Source organism: Prionailurus viverrinus, chromosome A1 (genome assembly GCF_022837055.1).
Source record: "Prionailurus viverrinus isolate Anna chromosome A1, UM_Priviv_1.0, whole genome shotgun sequence".
Classification (NCBI taxonomy): domain Eukaryota; kingdom Metazoa; phylum Chordata; class Mammalia; order Carnivora; family Felidae; genus Prionailurus; species Prionailurus viverrinus.
Genome location: NC_062561.1, coordinates 143,003,525 through 143,023,656, shown reverse-complemented (window position 1 = coordinate 143,023,656; position 20,132 = coordinate 143,003,525). Strand labels below are relative to the sequence as shown.

At 38.8% G+C, this 20,132-nt stretch overlaps 1 protein-coding gene across 2 annotated transcripts in view; it reads left to right on the top strand.

The window, feature by feature from the left end:
• Positions 1-452: 452 nt before the first annotated feature.
• Positions 453-20,132, top strand: part of AP3B1 (adaptor related protein complex 3 subunit beta 1) — a 261,409-nt gene continuing 241,729 nt past the window's right edge. For both annotated transcript variants that reach the window (XM_047853236.1, XM_047853230.1), the window contains exon 1: positions 453-727. In XM_047853236.1, coding sequence (XP_047709192.1) covers positions 600-727 — 128 coding nt within the window. In that variant the 5' untranslated portion in view covers positions 453-599. The remainder of the gene's footprint in view (positions 728-20,132) is intronic.

The following is a 20,132-nucleotide window of genomic DNA, read 5'->3' as shown; positions in this document are numbered from 1 at the left end:
TCAATGGATTCTCAAAGGCACAGTCTTTAGGGAAAGGGCTTGCGTGGGACGGCTGTGAAAGTAAGGCAATGCTGGCAGGAGGAAGTGGAGCAGAAACCAGCCCACGAAAGGAAAAGCGATCGTCTTACATTTAGGACACTTGATCAGGTGTGTTAAATGGCATTTCAGAAGAAATCTGAAAGCTACTGGTTTACTAAAGGAATCAAGTAAAAGTGTCCCGGGTGGGGAAACCTCCTTAAGGGATCAAATTCGATACAATGGGTATTTCTCTCCGAAAAACTTCAAAAGCCGAGAGGCCCTTCTGGTTCCGCCCACCGACTCCCTTCCGCACCGCCTGGGACCGAGCCACTCAACCACCTCAAAAACCCGGAGAAGGCAAATCCAGTCAAGGCCTGGGAGGGGTGGGCTCCGGCCTGCCTGCACACTGGGCATGCGCAGGGGGTGGGCCGCCAGGTCGTCTAAGGGAGCCGTGACGAGTCCGGAAGCGCTAGCTAGCGCCCCTCCGCTCGCGAACTAGTTTTGTTCCGCGTCCTCGGGACAGGAGCTGTTCGGAGAGAAGCCCCGGCAGGACCAACCCGATCCCAGCCAGCACCGCAGCAATGTCCAGCAACAGCTTCGCTTACAGTGAGCAGTCCGGCGGAGGGGAGGCGACGGAGCTGGGTCAGGAGGCGACCTCGACCATTTCCCCCTCCGGCGCCTTTGGCCTCTTTAGCAGCGATCTGAAGAAGTGAGGAAGAAGGTTTGGGGTGTGGGGCTGGGAATGAGGAGCTGGGGACCCCGGAGGAGCGGGCCACGGGTTTGGGATTGGACCCCAAGAAAGGTGGGGGCGTTTTGAGACCGCACGGGAGCCGGGCGGTAGCGTTTCCCGCTGGTGGGTGGGGTTGAGTCAGTTGGGAGTGGTGGGAGTTGTGGGGGAGAGTTTGGAGTGTGTGTAGGGGTCCCTCGTCGTTTTCAAACTTTAGCGAGGAAAGAACCGTTTGGAGAGCTTCAGGTCTCATCCCCAAGACTCATTAAGTTGGTCTGGTCTGGGGCACCGGAATCTGATTTTTGAACAAACACTTCTAGCTTACTTAATATTTGCTGGATCAAATTTGGGAGAATTGGGCGTTATTGTGAAAAAGGGGTTTGAGGAGTTGAGAGGACGCGTTCGAGTGCTTGTTGCGTATGGGAAACTCTTCTCTCACTCTGGAGTGTAGGAGCGTGGAGGTAGGTGTTTTAGGCGCTTTATGAATGGACAAACTATTTTATACGAACATTCATGTTTTTGGACAATATCCTTTGCATTACAAGGGAGAAAAACCGCAATACACCAAAGTAATAAGCATATAAGTAAAGTATGACTGTGAACAAATTTTTAGGTTTTACAAATTAATAATGAGTTTGAATTTGTTTATTATTTATTTTTAATTTTTTAAAATACTTATCTTTGAGTGACACAGAGAGACAGCATGAGCGGGAGAGGGGAAGAGAGAGGGGGAGTCACAGAATCCATAGCAGGCTTCAGGCTCTGAGCTGTCAGCACAGAGCCCGACGCAGGGGCTCCAACCCCCGAACCATGAGATCATGACCCGAGTCCAAATCAGACACTTAACTCATTGAGCCACCCAGGCGCCCAAATAATGTGAATTTTAAAGACAAATACTAAACAATGTGCATTTAGTTTTGTAAAAGGAAAAATGAGTACCACCGAAAAATGGAAAGAAAACCCCCCCAAACTTTTTGGTGGGAGGGATTTTAAACTTACAGAATTCTGGTAACTTTAAATTTTCTTGTAATCATTTTTACATTTCTCTTATTTTTAATGTCTCCGTACTAGACTATGGTCACATAATAGGCTGTCACTAGATTCATGCTAAATTAAGCTAAAGTAGCTGTGCTGATGGCCTTGTAGATGTCAGAAGAGTATAATTTAAATTTAAATTTTTACTAACAAGAACAGGCAGTCTGGAAGGTTGCTAGTAGTTGAAATTGGGTTTACATTTTCACTGTATTAAGCTGACTGAAATCTTATATACAGCATGTGGAGTACAGTTTTTTTCCCCTTGTTCTCAGGTAAGATAATTTCTCTCCATTTTTCATTCAGTGCATTTAGAATGATGGATTGTTCTAATGGGGAGCTTGTTGCAGTTGCACACTTCTGTTAGCAAAATGTTCAGCTGGTGAATTACCCTGTAAGTCAGCCTCAGTCTTCTTTGCATGTGGTTTGCTTACAATTAATTTACTTTTATGGTTTGTTAACATCTAAGATGTTTTTCTCTTTGAGTTTCTGACTTCCTATTTTGTCAGATTTGGGCCTGGTTTGGACAACCATGTATGGCTTTGACTCTGACCAGTGCTGTTGAGGTGACCAAGCGGGTTGGATTTATTTATTTATTTATTAAAAAAAAATTTTTTTTTTTAACGTTTATTTATTTTTGAGACAGAGAGAGAGAGACAGAGCATGAACGGGGGAGGGGCAGAGAGAGAGGGAGACACAGAACCGGAAGCAGGCTCCGGGCTCCGAGCCATCAGCCCAGAGCCCCACACGGGGCTCGAACTCAGGGACCGTGAGATCATGACCTGAACCGAAGTCGGACGCTTAACCGACTGAGCCACCCAGGCGCCCCCATGCGGGTTGGATTTAAAATAAAAATAGCTAAGGGGCGCCTGGGTGGCTCAGTCGGTTAGCGTCCAACTTGACTCAGGTCCTGGTCTAGGTTGATGAGTTCTAGCCTTTCGTAGGGCTCTGTGCTGACAGCTCCGAGCCTGGAGCCTGCTGCAGATTCCGTGTCTCCCTTTCTCTCTGCCCCTCCCCTGCTCACACTCTGTCTCTGTCTCTGTCTCTCTCAAAAATAAACATTGAAGAAAAAGTAAAAATAGTTAATATTTATTGAGTGCTTGTGCTTTTGTGCACACTGTTTTACATTTATCTTATTCAGTCCTCCTTAGTAATTCAGTGGCTTGTTTCCAGATACTTGACTGATTCCATTTTGCAGATGAGGAAATTGGAGCGCAAGTGGTTAAAACTTGTCCAAGATCACAGAGCTTGAACACTACACTCTGAATTTGAACACGGGCCTAATCTCAGAGCCCATTCTCTCAAGTTCTTTATATACTACTTAACACTTGATGACATTTATGGTGCTTTTATTAGAGAATGCATACAACTTATCAAAAGTCTAAAACTTTGAAAAGTAGCCGTAGACCATGTATTACCTGGAAGTTTCCAGGAATTAGAAACATTTTGGTCATTGAACTGCAAACCTAGTGGGATTGTATATGAGCAAGGAGACCTCTGTTCTGGAAGTGTTCCTTTAATCTCTCTTCACCTACATTCTTGTTTAAAATGGTGATATTTTTTGACTTTTTTCCCAACCAAATGACAAAATTTAAGTAAAAAAACTTAAAGCGTATCCTATTCCTCCCCTCCTTTTTTTTTTTAACTGAGGTATTCTTGACATGTAACATGATATTAGTTTCAGGTATATAACTTCATGGTTCAATATTTGTATATATTCAGAAATGATCACCACAATAGGTCTAGTTAACATCAGTCACTATACATAGGTACAGTTTTCTTTTTTCCTTGTGATGAGAACTTTTAAGATTTATTTTCAGTAACTTAAATACGCAATACAGTGTTATTGACTGTAGTCACCAAGCTTACAGAGCATCCCATGACCGACTTATTTCATACCTGGAAGTTATCCCTTTTGACTCTCTCCATCCATTCACCTGCCAACTCTGCTCTAATTTTTGATGGTTTACCTTGAAATAATTTCAGATTTACAAAAAAGTTACAAGAATAGAACAAAGACCTACCGTTTATGTAGAGTCATCACTTAAAATTTTTTTTGCTATATTGCTTTATTTTTCTCTTTCTCCACATACATACACACATATACATTAATATTTTGGTTTTTGATCCATTGAAAAATAGGTTGTATGCATTCTCTTTACTCTTAATACTTTGGTATGTATTTAAGAACAATGATTTTTTTTACATTTTTCATTGTTTTAAGGACAATATTTTTATATTGAGGAAATTTAATATCAGTACAGTCTGTAGTCTGTAATTGAATGTTGTCATTTGTCTCAGTAAATACTTTTTTTTTTTTTTTAGTATTTTTTTTTCTGTCTAGTACAGCATGATTGGATCCTGGATCCAATCCAGGATCATGCATTTCATTTAGTTGTTGTATCTCTTTTAATCTCCTTTAAATCTGAGATAGTTCCTTAACCTTTTTCTTTCACTACTTTGGCACATTTGAAGAATACAAGCCAGTTATTTTACAGCATGTTAATCACTTTGGATTTGTTGGTGTTTCCTCATGTTTAGATTCGTGTTATGTACCTCTGGCGAGAAAACTCCCATAGTGATGTGGCTTTCTCAGACTTGCATCTGGAGGCAGAGTGTAAAAACGTCGTCCTCTATTTTTTTTCTCCAGTAGTCTTTCTATGGGGGGATACTTTGAGATGTGCACATGTCTTGCTCCTTATTAAACCCACCATCTCCTAGATACAGCTACCACTGATGAATCTCCTGAGCCATTCTTTACTGCAATCGCAGCAAAATGTTGATTTCCACCTCTCCCACTTCTTCTAATCTGTTCTTTGGCCTCTTGTCTTAAAGCTTTATGTGTCCTTTGATCCTTCACTAACCACCTCAGGGATGCCTGTCACTTCCTAGTGACAGAATTACTGACGATTTTTGTTTTCTGAATTTAATCTTATTTATCAATTTTTTGTGTGTGCCTTTCTTCCTTTAAAAAAAAACCAGAATTGTGGACTTTGAGATCATTTTATAAAAGCAGATCCTGTACGTCATTTATTGGTTAATCAAGACTATAGTAGATTATTGGCTTCAAGCTGTTCAGTTTTTCCATTTAAAATGTAAAGTTTTTTTTTTCTTTCTGTATTTCTTTCTTTTGGGATTGTTGTAAACTTTTACTGCTTTTAGCTTTTTCCTTAATTATTTTCCTGCTTTATCTTAAAGAAGTTCTTCTTTTATCTTAGCCAGTTTGGCTGTGTGTGTACAATTAAAAATAATTTTTTGGGCTGCCTAGGTGGCTTAGTAGTCAAGTGTCTGACTCTTGGTTTTAGCTCAGGTCATGATCTCATGGTTTGTGCGTTTGAGCCCTGTATCGGGGCTCAGTGGTGAAGTGCGGATCCTGCTTGGGATTCTCTCTCCATCTCTCTCTGCCCCTTCTCCCCGAAATAAATAAATAAACGTAAAAAATAATTTTAATAATTTTATTTCTAGATTAAATAATTTCTAGAAAGAAACAGGAGATGTATTTTTCTTAACAATGGTAAAACTACTAAATTTCTGAATCTTCTTTGAGAGTATCATGGTGTATTAGAAAGAGCATTGGACCTGGAGTGAGAACTGGGTTTAAGTTCCTGTTTTCTGCTTGGAGTAATGTTTCCTTGTTCGCTTTGCTTGATCTCTTCATTTTTTTTTTTTTTAAGTTTATTTATTGTTTTGACAAAGAGAGCATGAGCAGGGGAGGGGCAGAGAGAGAGGGAGAGAGAATCCCAAGCAGGCTCCACACCGCACGGAGCCCAATGTGGGACTCAAATTCACGAACTGTAAGATTGTGTGACCTGACCTGAAATCAAGAGTCCCACACTTAACCCACCTGAGCCACCCAGGTGCCCCTGCTTGATCTCTTGAAACTTCAGTATCCTCTTTTCTAGACAGGTGATGATACTTGCCTATTTTGTGAGGTTCTCATAAGACGGTAGAGTTGAAAGTGATTTCTAAACTAGAATATTAATTAACAGTATTTGGAAAAGCTAGTGGAAGCTGCACTGAGGTGGTGACATTTTAGTTCTTAAAGCCTAGGAAGTTTTTTTGCCAGGTGGAGGAAAGGGGGAGTTCCTCAAGCAAAGTATGTAGAAACCAGGAGAGTTGCAAAAAAACGTGCATGTTCAGATGAGACATAGATATTTGTGAGCTGTAGGCGGTAATTAAGCTTGGGAATGGGCGAACGACTCCTCCATCACCCCTGCCCCTGCCAGAGAACTTCTCTTGTTTAGAAAAGAAGGCATTTTAGACATAGACTGAGGGAATACCAACATTTAAGGTTGGAACTAGGGAAAGAGACCACGCTCTGATGGGTGGGAAACCAGAGGAAGGTTTAAAAGAGAACAAGCAAACAAACAAACAAAAAAGCAAAACTGGGGGTGGCAGAGCTAAGGGGAAAGTTAATAAGAGGAAGTGGTCACCTATGTTAGGAGTTACATAGTGAAGATAAATAGAATGAAGCCTGAAAAGAGGCCATTGGGTTTAATAATAAGAGAGAACCATAGTAACTAGTAACTTAGCAATGCAGTACCCCCTCACACACACTAAAAAATAGCATTTTTAAGTTTCTGTTGAAATGGGGGTGGGTTTTTCATTTGTTTAGATTCACAGAGCTGATTTAGACCCCAAACAGGCTGCCATGCATTCCTGTAGTCATACTATGTCCTGTGATACATCGTAGTCAGTACTGCATCATTGTATTTGTACTGCGTGAATAAAGCCTAGCTTATTTTTTTAACTTAAGTTTTATTTATTGTCAGTTTTACAACATCAGTCTTGAAGATTATATATAACATTTTAATCCTTCATATCAGTGTTTCTTAGTGGTGTCCCCTAGGAAGATTACATGGGTCTGTGGTTTCTATGTAATTACAGCAAATCTAACCTTATCTCTGTCACTTGTTTTCTCGTTCAAAAAGGCAAATGGAAGTGCAGCTGAACGAAAGTAACCTTTTTATAGGGATGTGCTTGAGTGTACTTTATTAAAAATAAAGATAAACCCAATATATTATTTGGGATATCCCAAATAATAGTAACTTATTATTTGGGATATTTGGGATATATGATATCTGTCAAAGAGTCATTGTGTCTCATACAAGGTTCTAAACTTTTTTGTGTGACTGTTTCCATTTTTTATTTATATTATTTAATTTTAATTAGGGATTATATCATATTTTTATTATTTTTTCATTTAATGCTTTAAAAAACTTTTTTTATTTTTATTTGAGAGAGCGAGAGTGCACGAGCAGGGGAGAGGGGCAGAGAGAGACAGAAAATCTCAAGCAGGCTCCATGCTCAGTATGGAGCCTAACGTGGGGCTTGATTCCACAACCCTGGGATCATGACCTGAGCTGAAATCAAGAGTCAGATGCTCAGTTGACTGAGCTACCCAGGTGCCCCTAATGCTTTTTTATAGTTCCAGTTGTTCAAAGCTTGCTCTACTTTGTTTTCACTTGTCCTAGTATTTCTCACTAATAATTGTATCTCATTAAGTCACCCTGTGTTTTTCGGTTATGTAGTTACTCAACAAATATTTGTTGAATATTGTATAAAAGAATGTCTATTTCACATACATACTATTAGATGGTATATTTTATGTGAAAGAATAATTTGTGAGCAAAGTGTTTATCTTACAGTTTTTCTTAATGATATTTTCACATCCTTTACTCAATTGAATGATTCAGATTCTACTAATATTTATTGTTTCTGTGATTAGTGTAGTTAAAAAAAATAAAGCATGACTGATTCATTGGACCATATAGAGAAGGAAACCTGGTCTGGTATCCTTATTGTATTGTACATTATTGATGTGTTATTGCGTCACCCTGAAATTAATTGTATATAGTTCCAGAACAGCCATTTTCTTTATGGCATTACTTGAATCTTTACTGTGTTAGGGCTAATTGACTTGGAAACGTCATGGAGGTGTTTTAATTATTTTGAGAGAGAGAATGTGAGCGAGCATGAGTGGGGGAGGGGCAGAGAGAAAAGAGGAGAGACCTAATCCTAAGCATGCTCCACACTTTCAGCACAGAGCCCAGCGTGGACCTTGATCCCACAAACTTGAGATCATGACCTGAACCGAAATCAAGAGTTGGACACTTAACCTACTGAGCCACCCATGTGCCCCACAATCAGAAATTTTTTGTCTCTCTTCCACTCTTCAAAATAGTTCCTTAACCTTTGTCTTTTGCTACTTTGGCACATTTGAAGAATATAAGCCAGTTATTTGCACATTAGGGATTATTCCATATGTATAGTTCATTCTTATGTGTTTTCAGCACAAAGATACAAAACAATTATAAGACCTTTATCTTGCTTTAAAGACACTTAGAATTTAGGGCGCCTAGGTGTCTCAGTTGGTTAAACATCCAACTTCAACTCAGGTCATGATCTCACGGTTCCTGGGTTTGAGCCATGTGTCGGGCTTCATGCTGACAGCTTGGAGCCTGGAGCCTGCCTCAGATTCTGTGTCTCCCTTTCTCTCTTCTTCTCCCCTGCGTACGCTCTGTAAACAGTACTGAACAAAATGGAAATGCTGCAATTTTGATATGTCAGACATTTTAGTTTGAGACGCTACAAGTGTTGGAGCCCTGGTTTGTCAGCATATTATGAAGAGGCATAGGCTTCTCATTGTTAATTCCTTTCTTTTGTGCTCAGAAGTCCAGGTTTGCAAGTATGAAAATAGATTCCACTCATGATTTCTGTAGCATGATGTGCTTCAATTATGTTTGAAGGACATATGTCCAAATATATTATTGTTTTTAACAACATATTTGCCATGTTATGTGTGTAAGTTGGATTCACCTTTTTTATTTGTAAAGGGCACATAAAATTCTAGGCAATGTCAGTGTTTTATTGATCTTTGACTTGGTTAATTCCATGTGTCCCAAGATGGCAGTTAATGGAAGAAGAAACTGTGTAATGGTATCTGTAATGCATTCCCAGCTAGATGAGCTAGTTGCTTTTGTCTTCACATAAATAAGATTGCTAGTTTTATAAGACTAACTACTCAATTAAAAATTGTCATTTCACTGGTACATAGGGTTCCTATAATTTAATTCTTGAAATATACTTCAAATCAAGTAAGATTTTACCACATTGTACAAGAAAATTGATGAAATAGTGCCTGTAAGCAGATTGCTATTTTCCAACAGATTATAAAAGTGTTCCATTTTATTGTTCTTCTTGGGGGAGAGTCAGTTCTGACTTTTACTATATATCTTAATAAATATTCAGCCAAGGGTCGCCTGTGTGGCTCAATCTGTGGCTCAAGACACTCAGTCAGTTAAGTGTTTGACTTCGTCTCAGGTCATAATCTAACAGTTCGTGGGTTCAAGCCCTGCATCAGGCTCTGTGCTCAGGGCCTGGAGCCTGCTTCGGATTCTCTGTCTCCTTGTCTCTCTGTCCTTCCTCTTCTCGTGCTCTGCCTCACACTCTCAAAAATAAATAAATGTAAAAATAAAGTAAATAAAAAATAAATATTCAGCCACGAAATATTCATCTTTGATACAGAGTATGTTATTTTAAGATCACTGATCTGGTGAAATCCAGGGAGAAAATCTGGAATATTTAAATTTCAAGCCTTACAATTAAATCCCAAGATGTGTTATATTGCATTATTTCTAGGCAGGTTTTTTTTTTTTTTTTTTTTTTTAATGTTTATTTTTGAGAGAGAGAGAGAGACCGTGAGCATGAGCACGGGAGGGGTAGAGAGAGACACACACACTGAATCCGAAGCAGGTTCCAGGCTCTGAGCTGTCAGCACAGAGCCTGATGTGGGGCTCAAACTCACGGACCGTGAGATCATGACCTGGGCTGAAGTTTGACACTCAACTGACTGAGCCACTCAGGCACCCCTGTTTTTGTTTTTGTTTTTGTTTTTTTTAATTTTATTTATTTATTTATTTTTGAGAGAGAGAGAGAGAGAGAGCATAGGAGGGGCAAAGACAGAGGGAGAAAGAGAATCCTAAGCAGGCTCTACACACAAAGTGTAGAGCCTGATGTGGGGCTCGAATTTGTGAACTGTGAAATCATGACCTGTGCCAAAATCTAGAGTAGGATGCTTAGCTGACTGAGCTACCCAGGTGCCCCTTGTTTGTTTTGTCTTAAATTCTTCTCCCAGTGTGGGGGTCTAACTCATGACCCCAAGACCAAGAGTTGCACATTTTACCAACTGAACCAGCCAGGGGTCCCTTATTTCTAAAAAGTATTTAGAATTTAGAGCAACACTACTAGAATGAATGATTAAAACAGAACAGAAAAAGAAGACAGATGGTTGGTTGAAATGTTCTTTTTTTTACTGCATGAAAAGTTACAAATGATCATGGAATGACAAATGTATTATAGTGAAATAATTTGACAGTATTGCATTTGTGTATATAAATGAACTACTGACAAAAACAAATTGCCCGTAGTCCAAATTCAGAATTTAAAGTGAAGCACCCAAAGTAGAATAATCAAGAAGGAAATGATTTTCCTTTATTTCATATGATTATGAGTAACGTTCATTGGTTTGTGTATTTAGGGAAGACTTATTTAGCATATCAGCTGGAAAAAGTTCATAGGTGTATAGAAATGAACAATTTATAGTCAATGTCTGCTATTGATGGGATGATTGTTTGTGTTGCCGATAGGAACTGACCTAATTAGAAGGCCAGTGCCTTAATCTTTCAGCTGAGTGCGGTGGCATGGCAGCTGGACAAGGGAGAGACTCATGAATAATGCCAATTCCAAAATCATGGGTTTTGGAAGTAGGCTGAGCTACACTTTACCCAGCTTTACTCTAGGAATGGATTTTCTCAAAATTTGTTAAAGCCTCGATTAAGAGTTTGGTCATGAAGGATGAGGGGGAAATTAGTACTATGAGGAAAGAGGTAGGGGGCCAGATTGTGTAGGGGCTTTGGATTTAACTTTGAATCATAGGAGCAGCAATTGGAAGGTTTTGAGCAGTATGGGCATTTAGAAGTTCATCAGTAACTATTAAGTGCCTGTTGTGTGCCATCTATATTTCATGCATCAAGAAGATTATAGTCTGTGGGGTACTTGGAACCTGCTTGTTCATGCCCAGTGTTTATTCACTAACTTAAAAAAATTACAGAAGTAATTTATTGAATTAACATATATTAATGGCTTCGGTATGCTAGGCACTGTTTTTGATGCTGGGGATTAAGTAATGGGCAGAATGCCTGCTTTCATGGAAGACAATCAAAGAGGTCAATGTATGGTTGGTCATTTGGTGATAAGGAATGCTGTGGTGAAAAATAAAGCAGGGAAAGAGGACAGACGGTTAGGGTGGAGATTGGGTTGGAGTTTGACATAGCAAGGTCAGGAAAATGTCCTTGAGAATTTATTAATGGAGCCCAGACCTGAAGCAAGTGAGCAGTGACACTTGGGGAGAGTATTGCATCAGAAGAAATTGTAACTGCCCAGGCCCTGAAGTAGGAGAATTTTGGACCTGTGTGAGGATCAACAGACAGGCCAGTATGGTTAGAGCAGAGTGAGTGAAGAGGAGGGGGCAAGTCGGTAGGTGAGGAGTCAGAGACGTAAGGAAGCAGATTGCATAGGGCCATGTAAATCATTGTTAAGAACTTTGATTTTACTGACTGAGAAGGGAAGCTATTGGAGGGTTTTGAACAGAGAAGTGAGGTGATCCAGCTCACCTTTTAAATGTATCGCTTTAGGGGCGCCTGGGTGGCGCAGTCGGTTAAGCGTCCGACTTCAGCCAGGTCACGATCTCGCGGTCCCTGAGTTCGAGCCCCGCGTCGGGCTCTGGGCTGATGGCTGAGAGCCTGGAGCCTGTTTCCGATTCTGTGTCTCCCTCTCTCTCTGCCCCTCCCCCATTCATGCTCTGTCTCTCTCTGTCCCAAAAATACATAAACGTTGAAAAAAAAAAATGTATCGCTTTGCCTCCTGAACTAGGAATAGACTCCAGATTTAAGGCAGGGAGACTAGCAGGGAGACTAATGCAGTAATCCAGGCAAGCAAAGATGATGACTAAATCAGATTGGTGGTAATAGAGAGAAAGGGTTAAATTGGAAGGTAGAGCCAGTGAGATTTTGCGGATGATTTGGGTGTATGACAGAAAAAGGTATCAAGGATGGATACAAGGTTTTTGTTTTGTTTTGTTTTGTTTTTTTCCTAAGTAGCTATAAGTTTGGAATTGGCTGTCCAGTAAAATCAAGATGTGTGAAGAGGAAGTTTTTAAAGGGGAGGGGAATCAAGAGCTTGAGCATGTAAAGTTTGAGATGCTTATTAGACATCCAGGTGGAGATATTAAATAGGCAGTTGGATGAATGAATCTGGAGCTTAAGGGAGGATTCAGAGTAGTGGTATATATTGAGTCATCAGGTTCTAGATGGTAGTAAATACCATGGATTGGACGAGGCACTGAGGAGAAAGAGAAAAGGTCAGAGTACTAAGCCCCGGGGCATTCCTGGAGCAGTTGTGTCAAACAGTACCAATAGGGTCAAGTAACATGATTACTGACAAGTGAGTTTGTACGTGTGGAAGATTTTGGTGATGTTGACAAGCAGTTCAGATGCAGAGGTAGGACTGAAAACCTGACTGGAGTGGGTTTAAGAGAGAAAGGAGAAGAATCGCTGTTAGTATGTATTAAAGTATAAGGGGAGCAGAAAAATGGAATGGTACCTCGAAGGGGATGTTAAGACAAAGGATTTTTTTTTTTTAATGGGAAAAACTATTTTATCTTGTTTTCTGATGGAACCGTCTGATGTACAGGAGGAAAAATTGATGATGAAACAAAGAGGAGAGAATCACTGGGCTGTTAGCTCTTTTCCTTATAGAAAATTTGGCAATTGCAAGTTAGCTAAAAAATAACAACCCTAATTTCAACACCCAAAGAGAATCAATTAACATATTACAGATCTTCCTTGTCCTTTTTCTTTTGTATATATGCATGCTCTGTATTTTAAAAGCAAAGGTGTATGCTTTTGTAGTGCAATATAGCATTATGATTTTTTTTTCATTTACTAATACATGGAGTCTGTTCATTTCTTAAAGGCTAGTCTTTTTAAGACAAATTATAATTAAGCCACTATCTTGAAAGAAGCAGTAAACTTTTAGAAAAATGAACAGCTGCAGTTTACAAGTGAAATTATATAGCTAGTTTCACTTCAGGTTTTAAATAGTGTCTTGTGTAGAGTGGGACCTTATTAATTATTAATCACAGAAATAAAGGGAATTATCTAACAAAAGAATCAATACTGATGTTGTTAGATGGTGGCAATGACCAGGGCTTTCCACACACACCTGTGTATATTAGGTTGAGGGAATAGTAAGTATATACATGTGTTTACAGCTGTGCTGTTGAATACGGTAGCCACTAGCCAAATGTAAATATCTAATTAAAATTTAAAAATGCAGTTTCTGAGTCACACTAGCCACATCACTAACAGTTACTATATTCTATAGTGCAGATAAAGAACATTTCCATTATCATAGGATATTCCGTTGGACGCTGCTGGTTTAGAGGCAAGGATTTAGGGCTTATGTAGGGTACCGGAAAGAGTTCTATGTGACTGGAGCACAGTCAGAGTGGAAATGAGGTGAAACTGGTAAAAGATGATTGATAGGTAATCAGCGTCCATATTATGAAGGGTCTCACATACCATGCTCAGGAATTTGGACTTTGTCCTGGTGGTTTGCACAGTAAGGGGCTCCAAAGGATTTTTAAGTAGAGGAGCAACAGAGTGGTATTTGCATTTTAGGAAGGTCACTCTGCCTCCACTGAGTGTTTGGATTGGTCAGCGATGTAAATGGTATTAAAAACACAGAAGATAGAGCAGTCTTGGATTGAGGAGGGAAAGTGTTGAGTTCCAGTTTGGACCTGTTGAGTTTAAGGTAATAGTTAGGCATCCATTAAGCAGTTAGATACATGGATGTGGCGTTCAGTAGAGATACCTAGGCTAGAATAGATTTGGGAATCAACAATCAGTAGATGATTTTGGAAGCCATTGAAGGGAAGGTGTGTGGTATGTGAAGGGAAGGCCAAGGAGGAATCTTAGTAAAATCAACGTTGAAAGAAATGGGGCAATTGAAGCCCCTCTAGAAGACCAAAAAGAGAGAATGAAGTTTGGGGAAACCCTCAAAGTTGATTATACAGACAGAGCTTTTGCATTGTGTTTAAGGTATGGGAAAAGAGTGAAAGCCACCTCTGTAGGAGGAATATGGCAGATAAATTGTCCATTATGGTTTGTTGAGGCAGTATGGCATAATGCTTAAGGGCATCTACCCTGCAGGTTCTCTCTTGGTATGAAAACTTGTCATAGTGTTAATAAGTGGTATTTGGGCAGGTTAGTTTACCATTCTGTGCCCTCGGTTTCCTTATCTGTAAGATGGAGATGAGGATAATCATACCTACACTCTCTAAATTATTGTGAGGATTAAAAGATTTAACACATGTAAACAGTCAGCAGCATCTGACACATAACAAGCACGTAATTACCGTTACTCTTTTAACACCATTAAGGTCATCCGAACTTCTTAAAGTTTTGTTTTTAATACAGTGTACTTTTTCAACTTAAAATTTTAGAATCATTATTAGTTTTCATATTAACCACTGCTTTATATTTTAAATTTCAAATTATTGTTAAACTTCACACTATTGTTTTTTGAATTCTAATCCACAAGCATTTAAAACTACTAAATTACATAAAATATCTTTAATTTGTACCACATAAAAGCAAGTGAAGTTAATAAGCACTAGGTGAATTCTGTGTGGATATCAAGGATTTAGGAATAATGACTATAGATTGTTATAAGGGAGTAAAAACGTATTTGTTTTAAACTTTTTATTTAACCTCCAGTCTTGTGGATAGATATTCTATTACTTTTAAAACGTCTATTCTTACAGAAGGAGCTCATTTCTCATTTTTCCTGATAGAAAAGGAACTTATGTATGTTTTGCTATAACAGAAATCAAAGAAAGAGAGTGTTCAGGAAGGATGTAAGTGGTCGGCAATGTGAGCTGCTGTGGTGATTAGTCCAGTAAAATGAAGTCAGAGAAAATATTTCTTGGATTTAGTGATAAGGCACTTGTTGGTGATCTTGGTGGCGGTAGTGACAACAGTGTTAGGGGAAATCAGGTTGCAGTGGATTGACAAAAGGGTGAGAAGTGAGGAAAGGAATACACTTCCCCGAAGATCTTTGGCTTTCAGGGGGAGGAGAGAGGATGGAATTGCAGGGACACATGGAATGTAAAGAACTATTATTTTAAGGGCTGGAAGAGTTGAGAATGTTTAAATGCTGACTGGAAGGCGGCAGTAGAGAATGGTGTTCGGAAACAAGAGAGAGAGAACTATACAACAGAGAAAAGGAAGAAAGGTTGGATTTGCAGTCTGGGTAAGTGTATAGCGTTTTGTTAACGAGAGGGGAAAAATGGTTGGATCATCTGATGAGGGTGGGAGAGGAAGTGGTAGGGGTAAAAGTTCGAGAAGTCTGAAGTAGCTGCTGTAGACAATAGGTTAAGGCCTCTTGTCCTGACAGAAAACCAGGAAGGCTTGCTGGATGATATTGAGGGCTTGCCTAGTGGAGGTTAGATACCATTCATTTATATTGTCAACACTCTGATCTTATTCTCCAGCAGCTGTCTACAGTCCTTGCATAAATGTGAAGAAAATGGTCAATTCATGTAGTGGGATCGAGTTTTGCTTGGTGGGTGCTATGAATGACAGTTCAGCAAGGAAATTTAGGATATCGGTAAAAAAAAGATGTGGAAGTAATTAAAGATGGTATCTAAATTGGAGTGGGAAAGAAGCAAAGGGTAGTAGGGGGCTGATAGGAAGACAAAAGCAGAAGGTCAGGGAACCAGAGTGTCTAAGGAGTTAAAGGTATAAGTGTTGTGCGAATACCTGAGTGAGAGTCCTAGAAGGATAGGATAATCATCAGAGAGCTTTATTAATTCACTATTTCAGAGATTGAGTACTTACAGGTATTCACAAGGTTTGGGTGTGATTTACGGTTTGACTGTGTCAGTTAATGGCTGAAAGTTGTCTGGAGCTGAGATCAGTAAAGAAGATTAGGCTAAGGAATTTAGAAATTCCTAAAAGAAGGACACTGGATGGGCTTCCAAGTGGTTGTTAAAATCACTGTGAATAATCCCTAGTGGCTAAAATGTCTTAATTGTGTAGAGGATTGGCAAATGTTAACAGCAAGGATAAAAGGAGTAGGTAAACTCAGTGGTTGAAGATTTTTTTCCTATGGATGTATTGAGTTTAGTATCAGAAAGAATTTATTATTTTTTATCATCAGTGCATATCATTGTTTCCTTTATACAATGACTGCTAGAAAACTTAGAACACAATTTGTGACGTATAACTAGCAGGTATATGGAGCTTTGTGCCATGCATTTTGACTTGAGCCTTACTCTTTTATTTTAATTTCTTTATTTTTCCTTTCCCCATAGACAATTTTTTTAACTTGTTTTATTTTTTATTATTTTTTTAAATTTACATCCAAATTAGTTAGCATATAGTACAACAATGATTTCAGGAGTAGATTCCTTAGTGCCCCTTACCCATTTAGCCCATTCCCCCTCCCACAACCCCTCCCGTAGCCCTCAGTTTGTTCTCCATATTTACGAGTCTCTTCTGTTTGGTCCCCCTCCCTGTTTTTATATTATTTTTGTTTCCCTTCCCTTATGTTCATCTGTTTTGTCTCAAAGTCCTCATATGAGTGAAGTCATGTGATTTTTGTCTTTCTGTCACTGACGAATTTCACTAGCATAATACCCTCCAGTTCCATCCACGTAGTTACAAATGGCAAGATTTCATTCTTTTTGATTGCCGAGTAATACTCCATTGTATATATATACCACATCTTCTTTATCCATTCATCCATTGATGGACATTTGGGCTCCTTCCATACTTTGGCTATTGTTGATAGTGCTGCTATAAACATGGGGGTGCATGTGTCCCTTCGAAACCGCACACCGGAATGCCTTGGATAAATGCCTAGTAGTGCAATTGCTGGGTTGTAGGGTAGTTCTATTTTTTAGTTTTTTGAGGAACCTCCATACTGTTTTCCAGAGTGGCTGCACCAGCTTGCATTCCTATCCCCATATAAAATTTTAAAGTGTTGCTCCATATTATGAATAATTGACTGTCCTCCTTAAATTCAAGTTGGGGACCAGGGCAATACATAAGTAAATACACCTAGGTAATTGTGGGAGAGTTAACAGTTACTTTTGTCATTCATGCTTCTACTCCATACCACCATCATCATAATTGCCAAACATTTATTGAGTGGCTTCACTGTTTAGCCTCTGTTCTTGAGTTAGGAGACACAAACCAGCATTATAATAGTAATAATAACAGTAGTAACACCTTATATTTTTATATTACTTTTATTTTCTATGGCTTTCTGGCATCCACCCCATATACCTCAAGATTTCATAAATCTCCCAGTCTTCATAGTAACATACTAGTCCCGTCTTCTGTCCTGCCTGCTAAACCTTGGTGACAATCATTGTCTCTAGACTTTGAGCCTCGTTTTTTCCTTCCTTACACCCCACGCTGCAGAGATCTCCAGGTCCTCCTTAACCCAGGCCTCTTTTGGCTTGATTATTGGCACTAAATGCATATAAGACTCTTGTGTTCCATGGGTATGGATGGCCTTTTCACCCCATCTAATTTTGTATCCTCTTACTTTCTTATCCATATACTTGTACTTTCACTTGTTTTGGATCCCATCTTCAATTTTTACAGGACTCCATGCCTACATACTTGTACTATTGCTTCATTTTTTTTTAAGTTTATTTATTTTGAGAGAGAGAGAGCAAGAGAGAGAGAGAGAGAGTGTGTGCACAAGTGGGGGAGGGGAAGAGAGAGAGAGAAAGAGAGAGAGGAAAGAGAATCCCAAGCAGGCTCTGAACTCCCAGCGCAGAGCCTGATGGGGAGCTCAAACTCATAAATTGTGAGATCATGACCTGAGCTCAAGTTGGATGCCCAACTGACTGAGCCATCCAGGTGCCCCTATTTCTCCATTTTTCTAAGTTCTCTTATGGTCCAATATGTGTAATTGTCTATATAGGGTATCTTTGTTTTCAAAATAGAGAAATAGTTCCCATGTTATCTGAGTTCATGGGTGCTATTCCCTCATACTTCCTTGGTTTTGGAACTTTGGGACTTGTACCTTTGTTCTTTGAAAACAGTTTTCTGTTGGTCATGTATCCAGGTATCAGTTTGCAAACATTTTTTATTCTCCCATCACCCCCCACCACCACCTTCCCCCCCCCCCCCCCCCCCCCCCCCCCCCCCCCCCCCCCCGGCCAAGGACACCGTTTTATTAGTGACTTACATTAAGATGCAATGTCTGCTAAATCATAAAATCTACTTTAAAAATGTATTGACTCGTTTATACTCCTTTCCTTCCCCTTATGTATTGACATGTTTCAAATAGTGATATTGAAACAAATTCAAAACAGGATCGTTACAACATGTGGCAAATAACTTATTTGCATAACAGTGTTCTCATTTAAACTGATGCTTTAATGTGTTAAATTTTATTGATGAAAATACTACATTCACATATTTCATAAAACCAGAGCTAAGAGGGCCTTAGAAAATTTCTAGTTGAGGTTTCAGAATGCTAACACTAAGAAAAAAAGTTAGTACTTGCTAGTGTCAAATGGAATAAGGGGTACTACAGGATATTAAAGGGGACAATGGTCAGTGAAGGCTGGAGCTGCTGGAGAGCGCTTTGATTTGGGCATATACACAAGGAACGATGAAGAGTGTTCTTTTTTTTTTTTAATATTTTATTTTTAACTTAATTTCCACACCCAATGTCGGACTCTAATTCACAGCCCTGAGTTTAAAGATGAAGAGGATGAAGAGTATTCTTAGGAGGATATATGCCAAGAACAAAGGTAAAATATTGTGCCTTTTTTTTCTGGCAACAGTGAGTGAACCAGTGTGGATAAAGAGCCGAGTTCCTGGAAAGGAGCAGTGGAAAATGAGATTTGAGAAGTAGTTGCTAGAGTATGAAGAAAATTGGAATTTCACTTCCTTTCTAAGAATAGGAGTTGATGATTACAAGTGATTACTGCAGTGGTGTTTTGGGAAGATTAATCTGGAATTGTGTGGAGAATAGATTGAAGAAAAGAAACTGGAGACAGAGGGACCAAAATGGAGATGGTTAGAAATGTCTAAGAGTAATTTGATAATAGTTTGGAATTTGTTGGTTTAAGTGGGTTTGAAGAGGAAGTAAATTGTGAGCACATTGCGAAAGGGGGAATTTATAGGTCTTACTCACAGGGTTTGGTTGAGGGGAGGAAGGAATCACGAGGTTCAGGTTTTAACTAGAAGAATTTGGGGACTGTTGACTGAAATGGGGAAGGCTTGAGGGGACATTTGGGGAGGTGAAAGGACATTTTCACTGGTGATGTTGAATTAAACTGTTGATAGATGTTTGAGAATGTTTTGATGGCATGAGAGCAATACATTTATTTTGTCTATGACTAAATGCACTTTTCATGAGATTGAATCAAATTCTGTCAAAAATCTGCTCTTGAGATATGTTTGTGGTTATTGGAAAGGTTAATGTAACATTGGCCCCAAAATATTTGGGAATGAGAAAAAAAGGAAAACATAGCCCCTAAAGAACGTTAGCACCAAATAGTGTGAACAATTAGATTACTAAAGGAATATAAATGGCTACACTAGTAATCAAAGGAATGCAAGTACCCTTCCTACATTCATTTATAAAATAATAGTGACAACAGAGTAATTTTTGTTATATTTTTATTTGGCATGCTGAAAATGAATTTTTGTTGAAATTTTACCTAATTCTAGAAATCCAGAAGTATGGGACACTTCTGAATATATGAACTCAGAACCTTTGGGAGCAGTAATAAGAATTTTTACAAACACTTTATGTACTTTAATAAAATCAAAATAGATGACTCTTATTTAATAGTACATGTTGTAGAAATGCTAGGGATAATTAAAAGTAAATAAATTTAAAAACATATAGTTCTTATAGTTTCTGGTTATCTAATGATATCAACAATTAGAAAATAACAGATTGGTTTTCTCAAGGTGATTAGATACTTGAACAGTTCTTTAAAAAGAAAATGTGGTTACTCACTTGGAAGTCAGAGATAGTTTTTGTTTATACACACACACACACACACACACACACACGCACAGTGTCGTATATATTGGTAACTTGTACATTTCTTAACAAATGATTTTGGATGATAATGACCACAAATGATTTTTTCTTACTTTCTTTAGCATTCTTAGTATTTTAAAACTTCATTAATGTAGTAAAAAAATTATAAAAATATTCAATGTAATTTGGTCAGTAGTATGTTTTATAT